Raw genomic sequence first — 17,267 nt, 5'->3', positions numbered from 1 at the left:
GGGTGTAGAGAGTAGAACAATGGGGTAAGTACACAGTCGTGAAGTGCTGTTAGTTACCAGAGAGATGTTATTTTCAATCTGCCAAGTCTGTGCTCTCCTGATAAGTTGAAGATCCAGTTGCAGAGGGAGGTAAAGAGACACACATAAAAATTGCTGGTGAATGCAGCAGGCCAGGCAGCATCTATAGGAAGAGGTACAGTCGACGTTTCGGGCTGAGACCCTTTGTCAGGGCTAACTGAAAGAAGAGATAGTAAGAGATTAAGAGGTAAAGAGACCCAGGTTTTGGAATTTGTTGATTGCTACTGAGGATATCTGTACTGAACTGTAGTCAGTAAACAGCAGTCTGATGTAGGTATTGCTATCGTCCATGTGATCCGTAGCTTAGTGGAGAGTCAGTGAGATTGCATCTGCTGTAGGCCCATTGTGGTGCAGCAAGTCCAGGTCCTTGCTTAGGCAGGAGTTGATTCTGGCCATAAACCAACTTCTCAAAGCACTTCATTGGAGTAGATATGGGTGTAACTGGCTGATAGTCACTGAAGCAGCTCACCCTGCTCTTCTTGGGCACTGGTATGATTATCGCCCTTTTGAAGCAGGCGGGAACCTGTGGCTGCAACTGTGATATTGAATAAGACCTTCAATAGTCCTGTCAGTTAGTTAGCCCAATTGCCGTGCCCTGCTATGTACAGCATCAGAGCCTGATGCCTTGCCTGGGTGCACCCTCATGATTGTAAAAGCTTTTATAGATACGTAAAAAGGAAAAGACTGGTAAAGACAAATGTAGGTCCCCTACAGACAGAAACAGGTGAATTGATTATGGGGAGCAAGGACATGGCAGACCAATTGAATAATTACTTTGGTTCTGTCTTCACTAAGGAGGACATAAATAATCTTCCAGAAATAGTAGGGGACAGAGGGTCCAGTGAGATGGAGGAACTGAGCAAAATACATGTTAGTAGGGAAGTGGTGTTAGGTAAATTGAAGGGATTGAAGGCAGATAAATCCCCAGGGCCAGATGGTCTGCATCCCAGAGTGCCTAAGGAAGTAGCCCAAGAAATAGTGGATGCATTAGTGATAATTTTTCAAAACTTGTTAGATTCTGGACTAGTTCCTGAGGATTGGAGGGTGGCTAATGTAACCCCACTTTTTAAAAAAGGAGGGAGAGAGAAACCGGGGAATTATAGACCGGTGAGCCTAACGTCGGTGGTGGGGAAACTGCTGGAGTCAGTTATCAAAGATCTGATAACAGCACATTTGGAAAGCGGTGAAATCATCGGACAAAGTCAGCATGGATTTGTGAAAGGAAAATCATGTCTGACGAATCTCATAGAATTTTTTGAGGATGTAACTAGTAGAGTGGATAGGAGAGAACCAGTGGATGTGGTATATTTGGATTTTCAAAAGGCTTTTGACAAGGTCCCACACAGATTAGTGTGCAAACTTAAAGCACACGGTATTGGGGGTAAGGTATTGATGTAGATAGAGAATTGGTTAGCAGACAGGAAGCAAAGAGTGGGAATAAACCGGACCTTTTCAGAATGGCAGGCGGTGACTAGTGGGGTACTGCAAGGCTCAGTGCTGGGACCCCAGTTGTTTACAATATATATTAATGACTTGGATGAGGGAATTAAATGCAGCATCTCCAAGTTTGCGGATGACACGAAGCTGGGTGGCAGTGTTAGCTGTGAGGAGGATGCTAAGAGGATGCAGAGTGACTTGGATAGGTTGGGTGAGTGGGCAAATTCATGGCAGATGCAATTTAATGTGGATAAATGTGAAGTTATCCACTTTGGTGGCAAAAATAGGAAAACAGATTATTATCTGAATGGTGGCCGATTAGGAAAAGGGGAGGTGCAACGAGACCTGGGTGTCATTATACACCAGTCATTGAAAGTGGGCATGCAGGTACAGCAGGCGGTGAAAAAGGCGAATGGTATGCTGGCATTTATAGCGAGAGGATTCGAGTACAGGAGCAGGGAGGTACTACTGCAGTTGTACAAGGCCTTGGTGAGACCACACCTGGAGTATTGTGTGCAGTTTTGGTCCCCTAATCTGAGGAAGGACATCCTTGCCATAGAGGGGGTACAAAGAAGGTTCACCAGATTGATTCCTGGGATGGCAGGACTTTCATATGAAGAAAGACTGACGAACTGGGCTTGTACTCGTTGGAATTTAGAAGATTGAGGGGGGATCTGATTGAAACGTATAAAATCCTAAAGGGATTGGACAGGCTAGATGCAGGAAGATTGTTCCCGATGTTGGGGAAGTCCAGAACAAGGGGTCACAGTTTGAGGATAAAGGGGAAGCCTTTTAGGACCGAGATTAGGAAAAACTTCTTCACACCGAGAGTGGTGAATCTGTGGAATTCTCTGCCACAGGAAACAGTTGAGGCCAATTCATTGGCTATATTTAAGAGGGAGTTAGATATGGCCCTTGTGGCTACGGGGTTCAGGGGATATGGAGGGAAGGCTGGGGCAGGGTTCTGAGTTGGATGATCAGCCATGATCATAATAAATGGCGGTGCAGGCTCGAAGGGCCGAATGGCCCACTCCTGCACCTATTTTCTATGATGGATGTTCAGACATCGGCCTCCTAGAGAGATTACAAGATCACCAGATGAGGTAGGATCCACATAGGTGTAGCTTTATTCCCCTTTTCAAAGTGAGCATAAAAGTCATTGAGCTCTTCTTGAAGTGAACCATCACAATCATTCAGGTTGTGACCTGCAAACTCCATCAGAACTGACATGCATCCAATTCAGTCTCTGACTTCAATTGAAATTGCCCAATATGTCCCCAAAATTTAGTTTTTCCCACGCCCAAACTGGCGCATTGAAATAAATACTTATTCTCAGAGATTGTTATTCAGCAAAAAAGTTTATTAATCGTACAATGCTAAATACATTGTTCATTTCTCATGATGCAGCTTATTTCACAGGGAACTTCAACAGCCATTAACACTTTGAATCTCCGATCAGCTGCCAAATATGTGAACAATGATTTGTTTAAAATTTTGGTTTTACTTAAAAACTAAAAGACTTTTGTAAACCAGGTAACTGTAGCATCAATTATAAAGTTTGTAAAAATCATTTTTGTGCTACAAAAATGTATTATATTGGCACTTTTGACATTTGACAACCTCAGACAAACATACGGGCATTCCATAAATCCAGCAATTTTGACAAACTACATCAGTACCTGAAATGCTAGAAAAAAATACCATGGCAATTTCTGTTACTATTATTTATCTGGAATATAAAATATACCGGGTTACGACAAGGATCAATGCAGGAAAAATAAACATGGAATGTCTGCAACTCGAAACAATTTACAACAAAATTAAGCATGGATGTGCCCAATCTGAGTTTATACTATTTTGTGTCCTATGTAAAAATAATTTTAGAACTATTTTACTACTTTTATACAATAACTATATGTAGAAAGAGATTATCATTTTATAATGCATGTTAGAACATTTTACAGTATTGTACAATACAAAAATAACCAAGAAACATTAGATGTTTTTATCATTTAGTGTATTTAATAGTTTGCTAATTGATAATTGTGGTATCTATCGTTTTACTTTGCAATTATTAAAATGGCACTGTGATACCTACTTTAAGTTTAACATGACAATCATCTAATCATGTCGGAAGTATACTAATTAACAGTTAGAGAAAACTGCAGTTTCATTTTCAGAACGTGATTGCAACCTATTCATTCAGAAGTAAGACGCGAAAGGAACTGCACGTAGAGGCAGCAGCTTCAACAGCAAAGAATTTAAACGAAGTCACTCCAAGGCACAAATGTCAAGTCTTAATGTCCTACAATAAATTCCTTTGAGATTTAAGGATAAACTGCATGATATCTTCAGCAATGTTACACTATTACCTGGTGAAAGTGCACGCTTATACTTGGATTTTCGTTGGCAAAATCTCAGTACAGATACATGTTGCATACCAGCATCAGTTTAGCCTAATGAAAAACACACTGATCACTATAGAAACTGCGGAAGTTAAGTTTAGTTAGGTTTGTCATTTGCCTGCAAAGAATACACAAAGTTCTGTAAGAAACACAAGAAAAGCCAGTATCAAAATTTTTAGATATTTGCATTTTGACAACATCCTAAGGAGAATTCAGTTGAATGTAATTAGCAAGGAGAAAGTAATGATCTATAAACTAAGTCCGGCTATAGAATGATAAAACAAACGGGGTGCTTTTATGGAGTTCCTGCTCTACATGAATTCCCTTTAACTGATATAAACATGTTAGGCTCAAAACACAATTCCTATTATTTTTTCCTTATTTCATTGTCTATTAAGCATTGTTAATTTTCAGAGGAGAAATCTCAGTCCACATGTCTTTATATAACAAAGGTGCAACTAAACAAAATAGTACTTCCCAGGCTCACATTGGTAGGTCAGTACTATTATGTCTTGTTTTTCTTGCAGTTCCATCATCTCTTGGCAGTGCTTTCTGTAAATTTGACATAGCAGCAGTCTTTTCTACGTCTATCATGGTATACAATTCTGTTCGCCTCGTTGGAGTTTGTGGAAGTGGAGTAGTGGGTGTTTTTGGAGTCTGTGGGTTATCCGAATCACTACCACCTTCCAAGTCAACCTGGATGTAGTTCAGCTGCCTATGTTCGAGACTTGGTCGCCTTATATCAAAATTAAAAACACTTGGGGAGCAATCCAGTTGTCGTAAAAAATCAACCTTGTGTACATTAGGCTGAACAGTTACATTCTCTGTATTAACATAGTTGTGCATTTGATCAAGATTAGTGTGATAACCATTCTGCGATGGCGTCTTTGGTCCCAAACTATCTTCTTCATCCCTACTTAGTTTGCGTACTTCCCACACTGGAGGCAAAGAAGGCAAGTTTTCATAATTCAAGAGTGCAGTCCTCCTCTGAGCGGAGTTGTTGATATTCTGTACATCTGAACTAGTATTTGACATTAGTCTACTCCGTCTGCCACCAGAGGCAGTGGGAATTGAAAGGCCATTAATATTTTCATACACAAACTTGTTAGTAGAGGATGCTTCCTTCCGCTCATCACTGTCGTAACCAGTGTCCCAATCATTACAGTTATTGCTGCTGCCAGCATTTGTCTGCTCACTTCCAGAAGCCTCTTGTCTTTCCTTTTCCATCAACTGCATTTGCACGGGAGTTGGTCCCAAAACAAATTTTACCCCTTGGGGTTCAAATACAACTTGAGGGTTTCTCTCTTCCATTGAATTGCAATGATCTTCTGTATTTAAGCTAGCTTCACTATTTAAGGGTTGGAGTTCCAATGATGTTTGCACAGTGGATCTGTTTTTCAGTTCTTCATGTACACCAGAGGTATTAACATATGTGTGAACCTGTGAAAAAGCATTAAGACATTATCAATGAACAGATACTGCTGTTATTCAAGATAATAAAACTACTGCAACTGCAAAGCAATAACGGTTTTCTTTCACGGTGCTTTTAGTCATATATATTCTCAACACAAAGTACAAGAGATTACCTAGATTGCTTTCAGAAACTCTAAGTTAAAAGTTTCTGCTTTTAATTAGTATCAAGAGTTTGACCTGTCATTTTCCCCTTCAAATATAAGATAAAGAATCAGTATTGTTTTTAAATGCACTACCACCACCCAGGCCATGCTCTTTTCTTGCTGCTGCGATCTAGTAGAAGGTATAAGAGCCTCAAGACCCACACCACCAGGTTCAAGAACTGTTACAACCCCACAACCATCAGGTTTTAAGCAATGGGAATAACCACACTCTCTTGGCCATTCATTGAGATTCTCCCACCACCAATTATCTCACTTTAACTCTATCTTATATCTCATGTTCTCGTCATTCATTGCCATTTATTTGCATTTGCACAGTCTTTCATTGATCCTGTTATAGTTACTATTCTATAGAATTGCTGAGTATGCCCACAGGAAAATTAATCTCCAGGTTGTATAATGGTGACATTTATGTGCTTTGATAAGGAAACTTACTTTGTACTTTATGCTGATTACAAAATTTAAAAAGTACCAAAAAAATTAAAGTTTTCTTTTGTAACTTAACTACAAAATTATTTTGGGATAAAATATCAATCTTTTCCTTACTTGTTCCTCTGATACTATTAGAGGGTGTGTTGACTCTTCATCCACAGAGGGCAAACGTGCACTGCCTACAGAGGGATGTCGTGTTGAAGGATGAGAAGAGCCTTCTCCGAAAGACGGATACCTGGGATATCCATTTGGTAAACTTGGTTGAACAAAACCTGGAGCTGGAAGTAACAGGATATTGTAGAATCATTTGTTAACCTGACAAAATTACATCTTTACTAACAAAAAACTCTATTACAATTTCAAATGGATCAGTAAATGTAAGATAAGATACAGGAGCAGAAGTAGGCCATTCGGCCCATCGAGTCTGCTCTGCCATTCAGTCAAGGACTGATCCAATTCTTCCAGTCATCCCCACTCCCCTGCCTTCACCCATACCCTCTGATGCCCTGGCTAATCAAGAACCTATCTATCTCTGCCTTAAATACGCTCAATGACTTGGCCTCCATAGCCGCTCGTGGCAACAAATTCCACAGATTTACCTGACATCAGTGGTGGGGAAGATGCTGGAGTCAATTATAAAAGATGAAATAGCGACACATTTGGATAGCAGTAACAGGATCGGTCCGAGACAGCATGGATTTACGAAGGGGAAATCATGCTTGACTGATTTTCTGGAATGTTTTGAGGATGTAACTATGAAAATGGACAAGGGAGAGCCAGTGGATGTGGTGTACCTGGACTTTCAGAAAGCCTTTGATAAGGTCCCACATAGGAGATTAGTGAGCAAAATTGGAGCACGTGGTATTGGGGGTAGAGTACTGACATGGATAGAAAATTGGTTGGCAGACAGGAAACAAGGAGTAGGAATTAATGGGTCCCTTTCAGAATGGCAGGCAGTGACTAGTGGGGTACCGCAAGGCGTGGTGCTGGGACCACAGCTATTTACAATATACATTAATGATTTAGATGAAGGGATTAAAAGTAACATTAGCAAATTTGCAGATGACACAAAGCTGGGTGGCAGTGTGCAATGTGAGGAGGATGTTATGAGAATGCAGGGTGACTTGGACAGGTTGGGTGAGTGGGAAGATGCAGTTTAATGTGGATAAATGTGAGGTTATCCACTTTGGTGGCAAGAACAGGAAGGCAGATTACTATCTGAATGGTGTCGTTAGGAAAAAGAAGTACAACGAGATCTAGGTGTCCTTGTTCATCAGTCACTGAAAGTAAGCATACAGGTACAGCAGGCAGTGAAGAAAGCTAATGGCATGTTGGCCTTCATATCAAGGGGAGTTGAGTATAGGAACAAAGAGGTCCTTCTGCAGTTGTACAGGGCCCTGGTGAGACCACACCTGGAATACTGTGTGCAGTTTTGGTCTCCAAATTTGAGGAAGGACATTCTTGCTACTGAGGGAGTGCAGCGTAGGTTCACGAGGTTAATTCCCGGGATGGCGGGACTGTCCTAAGTTGAAAGATTGGAGCAACTGGGCTTGTATACACTGGAATTTAGAAGGATGAGGGGAGATCTGATTGAAACATATAAGATTATTAAGCGATTGGACACGCTAGAGTCAGGAAACATGTTCCCGATGTTGGGGGAGTCCAGAACCAGAGCCCACAGTTTAAGAATAAGGGGTAAGCCATTTAGAATGGAGTTGAGGAAAAAGCTTTTTCACCCAGAGAGTTGTGGATCTGTGGAATGCTTTGCCTCAGAAGGCAGTGGAGGCCAATTCTCTGGATGCTTTCAAGAAAGAATTAGATAGAGCTCTTAAAGATAGTGGAGTCAAGGGATATGGGGAGAAGGCAGGAACGGGATACTGATTGTGGATGGTCAGCCATGATCACAGTGAATGGCGATGCTGGCTCGAAGGGCCGGATGGCCTACTCCAGCAGCTATTGTCTATTTTCTCTGTCTAAAGTAATTTCTCCGCATCTCAGTTCTAAATGGACATCCTTCAATCCTGAAATCGTGCCCTCTTGTCCTAGAATCCTTTACCATGGGAAATAACTTTGCCATATCTAATCTGTTCAAGCTTTTCAACATTCAGAATGTTTCTATGAGATCCCCCCCCCCACATTCTCCTGAACTCCAGGGAATACAGCCCAAGAGCTGCAGACCTTCCTCATACGGTAACCCTTTCATTCCTGGAATCATTCTTGTGAATCTTCTCTGAACCCTTCCCAATGTCACTATATCCTTTCTAAAGTAAGGAGCCCAAAACTGCACTCAATACTCCAAGTGTGGTCTCACAAGTGCCTTATAGAGCCTCAACATCACATCCCTGCTCTTACGAGGGGTGATTAATAAGTTTGTGGCCTAAGGTAGAAGGAGTCAATTTTAGAAAACCTAGCACATTTATTTTTCAACATAGTCCCCTCCTACATTTACACACTTAATCCCTTCTTTGTAAAGGTCAGCATTTTGGACCTCCAGAAAGTGGTCCACAGCAGGGGTAATTGATAAGTTCGTGGCCTAAGGTAGAAGGAGATGAGTTATACGGCTCTCGTTACATGCACGTGCAGTTCAACTCTTTGAGTGATTATGCAGAAAGTTTGAAGTTAATAACTCATCTTCTTCTACCTTAGGCCACGAGCTTATCAATCACTCCTCGTATATTCTATACCTCAAGAAATGAATGCCAACATTGCATTCGCTTTCTTCACAACTGTCTCAACCTGGAGGTTAACCTTTAGGGTATCTTGCACAATGACTCCCAAGATCCTTTGCATCTCTGTATTTTGAATTCTCTCCCCATCTAAATAATAATCTTCCCGTTTATTTCTTCCACCAAAGTGCACGAACATATACTTTCCAACATTGTATTGCATTTGCCACTTCTTTGCCCATTTCCCTAAACTATCTAAGTCTTTCTGCACACTCTCTGTTTCCTCAACATTTTCTGCTCCTCCACCTATCTTTGTATCATCGGCAAATTTAGCTACAAATCCATTAAAACCGTAGGCCAAATCATTGACATACATTGTAAAAAGCAGCGGTCCCAACACTGACCCCTGTAGAACTCCACTGGTAACTGGCAGCCAGTCAGAATAGGATCCCTTTATTCCCACTCTGTTTTCTGCCGATCAGCCAATGCTCCACCCATGCTAGTAACTTCCCTGTAATTCCATGGGCTCTTATCTTGCTAAGCAGCCTCATGTGCAGCACCTTGTCAAAAGTCTTCTGACAATCCAAGTACACCATGTCTACTGCATCTCCTTTGTCTACCCTGCTAGTAATTTCCTCAAAGAATTCCATAGGTTTGTCAGGCAGGATTTTCCTTTCAGGAAACCATGCTGGCTTTGGCCTATCTTGTCATGTGCCTCCAAGTGCTCTGTAATCTCATCCCTAACAATCGATTCCAGCAACTTCTCAACCACTGATGTCAGGCTAACAGGTCTATAGTTTCCCTTCTGCTGCCTCCCACCCTTCTTAAATACTGGAGTAACATTTGCAATTTTCCAGTCATCCAGTACAATGCCAGATTCTATCGATTCTCAAAAGATCATCATTAATGCCTCTGCAATCTCTCCAGCTACTTCCTTCAGAACCCGAGGGTACATTCTATCAGGTCCAGGAGATTTATCCACCCTCAGACCATTAAAGTTCCTGAGCACCTTCTCAGCTGTAATTTTCACTGCACAAACTTCACTTCCCTGACACGCCTGAATGTCCGGTATAAGGCAGCTATCTTCCACTGTGAAGACTGATGCAAAATACGCATTCAGTCCCTCTGCTATCTCTGCGTCTCTCATTACATTATCTCCAGCGTCATTTTGTACTGGTCCTATATCTACCCTCACTCTCTTTTACCTTTATATACTTAAAAAAGCTTTTAGTATCTTCTTTGATATTAGTCGCCAGCTTCTTTTCATAATTCATCTTTTCCTTCCTAATGACCTTCTTAGCTTCCTTCTGCAAGTTTTTAAGTTTCCCATCCTCTATCTTCCCACTAGCTCTGGCTTCCTTGTATGCCCTCTCTTATGCTTTTACTTTGGCTCTGACTTCACTTGTCTGCCATAGTAGTATCCTCTTTCCCTTTGAAAATTTCTTCTTATTTGGAATATATCTGTCTTGCACTTCCCTCATTTTTCGCAGAAACTCCAGCCATTGCTGCTCTGCTGCCTTTCCTGTAAATGTCCCTTTTCAGACAACTTCGACCAGTTCCCCTCTCATGCCATTGTAATTTCCTTTATTCCACTTAAATACTGACACATTGGATTTTATTTTTTCCCTCTCAGATTTCAATGTGAACTTGATCATATTGTGAGCACCGTTCCCTAAGGGTTCCTTAACCTTAAACTCTCTTATCACCTCCGGAACATTGCACAACACCCAATCCAGCACAGCCGATCCCCTAGTGGGCTCAACAAGCTGTTCTAAAAAGCCATCCCTTAGACATTCTACAAATTCTCTCTCAAGGTCCAGTACTGACCTAGTTTTTCCAATCCATTTTCATGTTAAAATCCCCAACGATTATCATGACATTGCCTTTCTAACACGCCTTTTCCATCACCTGCTGTAATTTGTAATCCACATTCTGGCTGTTGTTTGGAGGCCTGTATATAACTGCAATTAGGGTCCTTTTACCCTTGCCATTTCTTAACTCAACCCATAGAGACTCTACACCTTCCAATCCTATGTCATCTCTTTCTAATGATTTAATATTATTTCTTATACACAGAGCCACACCACCCCCTCTGCCTACTAACCTATCTTTCTGATACACCATATATCCTTGGATGTTCAGCTCCCAATGGCAGCCATCCTTTAGCCAAGTTTCAGAGATGGCCACAATGTCATATATTGTATGCCAATCTGTAGCTGAATTTCAAGATCGTCCATTTTATTCCTTAAACTGCGTGCATTCAAATATAACATTTTCAGTCCAGTATTTGTTGCTTTCTGTTTTAACTGCACCACACCTCTATTGCCCTGTAACTCATGCCACTGGCTGTGGTTAAGCCTCATCTCTTTCCTGTGCTTTCTGTAATCTCTGTTGCACACTATCTTTGATTTGCGTGTGCATAAATATGTATGCGTGCAATAGAACACTTATATTGACGTGATCCGCCACAACAAAATATAGTGTAATTTCAACAGATGAACCACAGAAAAGTGGAACCTTGTAAAAATGTAACACAGTTACCAATTTCTTCTGCTTAAATTAAATGAATGATTGGGACAATTTCCATGGAAACCCTCCAGCACTAACAGAAATTTGATTGTTTTAGGTTCACTTTATCAATCATATCAATAGATTCAATTAAACATAAAGTGGTAAATTGAAGTTTGGTTATAAAGTTTATTTGTATTTTAATCCTGATTTAGAATGGCTAATTAAACAAAATGCTAATTTTTGTATTTGATATCAGAATGTTGCAAAAGCAAACATTTCTCTTCCATGGTCAGGTTTATATTTAGAATCTTTTGCCTTCATTGAAAGTTGCATAAACTGATTCATTTTAGAATTCATGCACCAATCAGAATGCTGTATCTGCGCTGTATAGTTCTATGACCTTTCAATCTTGTGCCATGATATAGCCACAACAAAATGCATTTGTGAAGTATTTAATGGTGAAAGGCCAGGAAAATGGTGTTCCAAGTGGATATAGGGACCATGTGTAAAAATCACCTAAAATAAAAATTGACAAGTGCTAAAGAAAAACCCTTGACCTGCAATCTCCTCCTAGATCTCTCAAACATTCATGAGGGTAAGACAGTATTTTTTCTATTCTTTTCTTTAATTTTTAAAATTTTTTTCTTTTGTACTGCTGCAGCCAATTATTCCCACTCCCCTTCTCCCAAATGCCTTCTCGAACTATCGCAATTAATGAAGCAGTCCCACAGAATTACTAGCATTCAGATCAAGAATGTGGATGCATCTATTCGTAATTTTGAGAGACTTGGATTTGTCATTCCTCTGTATCTGTAACCCTTTGGAACAGTCAGAGACATTGGTGGAGTGTAATAATGTACCTGACAGGTGGTTCATTCTGTCAGGATAATGTGTAGATTGTAGAGCAAGTAAAAAAATTTTGGCAGAGAACATGATGCAAATAAAATAAATAGGCTATTTTGCTTTGGATGATATCAAGATCAAAAGGGGAATTATTAGGATACTACAGTGGTAGTGCAGTGGTTAGCATGAAGCTATTACAGCTCAGGGCATTGGAGTTCAGAGTTCAATTCCAACGTCACTTGTAAGAAGTCTATGTCGTCCCCGTGGAATTCGTGGGTTTTCTCCCCTCGCTCCAAGGACATATTACTGGTAGGTTAATTGGTCATTGTAATTAGGCTACAGTTGAATTGGGGATTGCTTGGGCAGTGCAGCTTGAAGGGTTGTAAAGGCCTACTCCGTACTTTATATCTAAATATTTACTACAGAATACCCTAACCTCCACCCTTTTCTTTCAAGGACCGTATTGATTTGGCTAGTACATTTAATTTTCTTATCGAAAGGGCTTAGTGGATGTGATGGATTAGTCAATATAATAAAGGTTGCCAGGAAGACATGGTTAGACTCTCCTGTTGGAGATGAGTATTGCCTGGTACAAATGTTATTGAAGCCTTATTATGTTTTGCTTCTTCATTATCAGAGATGTTGCAAGCAGAACAACATAACAATCAACAAACATTCACACCTCTAGATGAGCAGGAATAACATTGATAACCAGCTGAATACAATTTGGACTACAAATCTGCCCGGAGGAAACCCGCCACCAAATATCCCAGATTTGAAAATTATCAAAAAATTACAATCCATCTTTCCTTGTATGAAACAACTTGGAGAATTTTGTCTAATTCCCATATACATTTTGTTTTAAACTGAGGCTAAAGGAACAGTCACTTTTGCTTCAGTACTGGAATTCAACTTTGATCAAAGTTGTATAAAGGTTGAACAAGAAAACTAGCAGAAATGAAAGTGTGCATCTTTCCATAGGTTATTACTGACTCAAAGGAAAAGTAAACCAATGACAATGTCATCTCCCAGGCCAACATCTTCAACACTGAAACTCTTAATTACACACATATTGCATCAGATGGCATGCCACATCAATCACATGCCCGACACATCTCCCAAAATAAACATTCCACTACGAGCTCTGTCAAGAGAAGAGATGACCAGCTGGACAGTAGAAAAGATGTAATGATATCCTAAAACCTCCTTGAACTGCTGTTTCAGAATCCCTGGCTCAGGACCAACTCAAAATGGAAAAGGAACATTCAGGATGTAGAGATCTCAGTTCTGTATCTCCTCATAAGACAATCTCACCAAGTAAGAAACTCAGCAGCTCCATGCAAAGAGCTGAGGGAGTGAACCACTTTACAACTACCCACCCATCTGCCTTGTCAGCCATCTCTTTAATGTTTAGATGTTTAGAAATACTTCAGAATGTTATACATTTTTGGGGATTTGAGATTTTCATTAAGTAGTTTGCCTTTTTTTTCAGTTTTTAAAGTTTTGCTACATTGTGCCACAAATACTACAGGCACTGTAATTAAGGCCAGCTCTGACTTACCTGGACAATCATAAAGACAGCCCTTTCAGAACTGTAGCACCCCTATACTTCAGTTTGGATAAGGCTGGATAAATTTGCATTATGGGCCAAATTATGAGCTACTATGTATTTGACCATTAATTGTGAATTGAAGAGTGGTGGCACAAAACTAAATCACAACTATATTGTAGTAATTTAGTAAAAATGGAATGGAAATTTAGTAGCTTAAGCTGTCAGGGATCTTCCTAAGATTGCATTCTTGGCTTGTTGAATAATGTATTTTATCAGTTAAATTTTACCTCATCACCATGAAGAGAATTTCTGACATTGGGTATATTTGCTGTTATTACATGAAGTGTTATTGAAAGCAAACTCAGGGCAGCAGAATCCTTTTTTAACCTGGAGATTGCTTGTTTATCTTAACAAAGTGAACAATACTTACTGGTAGGTGTCCGTGGAGTTCTTGGAATGTCTAATTCATTTTGTTGTTCACTTCTTTCTACAACTGGCTCTTCCACTACACTTATACTGTTACACTGCATGATATCTTGGAGCAAGTTGAAAATCTCTTCAGCTCGCGCACATTTGAATGCAAAAATTCCTGAAGAACAAGGAAAGAACTTTAGTAATTACAGCACAACCAACAAGATTCTGTAAAGTCAGTGACAAATTAGTTAACTTACACAATATTACATACTTTTCATAATTTATACTTCTATTTACACCCTTATATTAATTGAACAGAATGCAAAGTTTTCTTATGTATTACAACATTCCCACTTCTTAGGGCTTTGATTCCATGCAGAGATATGGTCCAAGAGTTTGAATAACCCTCCAACATCTGATCCTAATGCCATGAGTTGCCAAGTCTTGACAATAAGTATTGACCGCCTAATATCCGCTGGGGTCCTTAATTAATGTATTTAATAATTAACACTAAATACACAACTGGAAATAAGGAGAAACAATAAAATGGCCTAAGAATGGAAAAAATACATCAATGGCTGGTATTAAGAGGGAATGTGGGAAAAGAAATGCTGTTTACACATACAAATAACTCTAAAGTTGTCCCAAAGAGCTTACAAACGGAATACACAGGCAGCAATACCAAGTCTCTTCAGTACTGAGTCTCTTTACTTTGAACAGCAGAGGGAGCTTGACTTACCACTACAAGTACAGATACTCAAGGAAGTCCACCATTCACAGCTTTTTGGTTTATTCTTCCATTGTAAGCATTAGATTAGAGTTAACATAGTTGTTAATTTAGGTACTGAATATTACAAGTTACTTTCTTTCTACATACCAACTACTGTTATACTGATACCACAGAATATCAATGAGTGTTTGAATTACTGATTGCTGTTGAACATACTGCATTGCTTGCTAAATGGAGAACCAAATGATGAAAACCAAACATTGAAGAATATGTCCGAAACTACAAATTGTTTCAAAACAAAGAAATAATATACAGTTGTAGAAAGGTACAGCACAAAAAGAGGACCTTTGGCCCATCTAGTCTGTACTGAATCATTTAATTGTGGTGATGTTTTTGAAGCTGAAATATCTCACAACCAACAGCACAATTAAAAGCAAGTAAGCATAATGTTCGTGACATGGAGTAAGGAGGAATATTAACCAGGGATCTGGCAGAACTCCCTCCTGTACATAGAATTTGTAATGAGCAGCCTGGAGTTCAATATACCCAAAGTAATGGCTTCACTAAGTGAACCTTCACCACTGCCCTAAAAAAATGTGCTTGGATTGTTGTTTAGATAAAGAATAATGACTGGATCACCTTAAGCATTTGTCCCACATATCTTGTCATACCATGAAAATTACTATAAACCTGAAGAACACTCTCACAATGTCATATATTGCCCAATCCAAACTACTGAGCATCTCCTGCATTTCTGCTTAAATAAAAGACTTCTAGTGTTTTATTTTGTTTTCAGAATAATGGTTTAGCTGATCACACAGTATTACAACTGGCCTCAACATTCCTTTTATCCAGTGATCTCTGCTATTAAATCATTACGGTAAAAGGAGCATAGTCACCCTATACATGTCTCCACCAATTTTTTTGCTACGACTTTGCCTTATCACAGATATTTTCTGCCATATCTAACCCCCCACCACCACCTTCCCAGCAACTTAAGAGCACTCATTTTAAACAATCTTCATTGAAGTAAAGGTCCCTGTGCTGAGGGCGCAGCAAATGCCGTATGGAGGGAGCAACTGAGTGAGGAGAGTGTAACAGGGCATGCGCCCTCCCCTCAGTAGGATCTATTAGCCAACAAAAGCTTGGCTCAAGGGGTCAACGGCTGGGAGGCTGTGGGCCAGCGGTCACTCCCCACGGAAGGACTGAGTTTGAGCTGTGGCTCTCCTTGACGCTGATGTTTTTGAAATTCAGAGACTTCTGTGATTATTGGTGTGGACTGTAGTTTTTATGGTCTCCTTCAGTTTTCTGTGTTTTTCTTTCTTGTTGCCATTTTCCGGGTGGGCGATATGTTAGTTTTTGTGCGAGGGAGGGGTTGGGGAATTGGGGTCTGATGTTCTTGCTGTTTTTCCACGTGGGCGATCTATTAGTTTTAGAACATAGAACACAGAAATCTACAGCACATTACAGGCCCTTTGGCCTACAATGTTGTGCTGACCATGTAACCTACTCTAGAAACTGCCTAGAATTTCCCTACCACATAGCCCTCTATTTTTCTAAGCTCCATGCACCTATCTAAGTGTGTCTTAAAAGACCCTACTGTATTCACCTCTACCAGCATCGCTGGCAGTGCATTCCACACACCCACCACTCTCTGTGTGAAAACTTACCTCTGACATCCCCCTTGTACCTGCTTCCAAGCACCTTAAACCTATGCCACAGCCAATTCAGTCCTGGGAAAAAGCCTCTGATCAATGCCTCTCATCATCTTATACACCTCTATCAGGTCACCTCTCATCCTCCGAGCTCCAAGGAGAAAAGGCCAAGTGAGTTTTGTGTGCAAGAGAGGGGGTTGGGGAGTTGATGTTATTGTCGCTGTTATTTTTTGCACGGGAGAAGGTTGTGGGTTAGGGGTTTGATGTTCTGGCTGCTGTTTTCCAGGTGCATGATCTGATTAGCCAAATTTAAAACATGTCTTTTTACAGACATATATATCACTACATCTATGATAAAGTCTCTCATGGCAGGCTGGACCTGAAGAACAAGTCATATAGGATCCATGGCAAGTTGGTAAATTAGATCCACAATTGGCTTGGTTATAGCAGACGGGGTAATGGTACAGGGGTGTTTGTCTAACAGAAGGTGTGTACCAGTGCTTGTGCTCTTCCGCAAGGATTAATGCTGGAACCTCTGCTGTTTGTACTAGATATTAAGGATATGGCCAAAAACTTGGATGGGTCTGATTAGCTTGCAGATGACACATTAATTGGTGGAGTTGTGGATAACAAAACAGCAGGATAGATACCAGTTAGAAATTAGGGCAGAGAACTGGCAGATGGAGTTTAATTTGGACAAATGTGAGCCGAAGTTTTTTGGGAGATCATACGCAAGAGGAAGGTATGGGGTAAATATGGAATGAATATGCCCATAGGAGTACTCATGTGCAGGGGGATCTTGGGGTACAAGTGCAGACCTACCTGAAAATGATACACAAGAGGATAGGGTGGTAAAGAGGGCAGACAGCAGGCCTGTTATCATGGGTTAGGGATTTGAGTAGAAGAGTTG

The 17,267-nt window shown here is 40.3% G+C and overlaps 1 protein-coding gene across 5 annotated transcripts in view; it reads right to left on the bottom strand.

Moving 5' to 3' along the window:
* Window positions 1–2,865: 2,865 nt before the first annotated feature.
* The window catches only part of frs2a (fibroblast growth factor receptor substrate 2a), a 118,671-nt gene continuing 104,269 nt past the window's right edge, over window positions 2,866–17,267 (bottom strand). For all 5 annotated transcript variants that reach the window (XM_072267451.1, XM_072267450.1, XM_072267455.1 and 2 more), the window contains 3 exons: window positions 13,989–14,147; window positions 6,101–6,264; window positions 2,866–5,360 (listed from right to left, as the gene is read on the bottom strand). In XM_072267451.1, coding sequence (XP_072123552.1) covers window positions 4,404–5,360; window positions 6,101–6,264; window positions 13,989–14,147 — 1,280 coding nt within the window. In that variant the 3' untranslated portion in view covers window positions 2,866–4,403. The remainder of the gene's footprint in view (window positions 5,361–6,100; window positions 6,265–13,988; window positions 14,148–17,267) is intronic.

The sequence above is a fragment of the Mobula birostris genome, chromosome 9 (assembly GCF_030028105.1).
Source record: "Mobula birostris isolate sMobBir1 chromosome 9, sMobBir1.hap1, whole genome shotgun sequence".
In the NCBI taxonomy this organism is placed as follows: domain Eukaryota; kingdom Metazoa; phylum Chordata; class Chondrichthyes; order Myliobatiformes; family Myliobatidae; genus Mobula; species Mobula birostris.
Note: the sequence above shows the minus strand (reverse complement) of the source record. Positions and strands in the feature narration are given on the sequence as shown.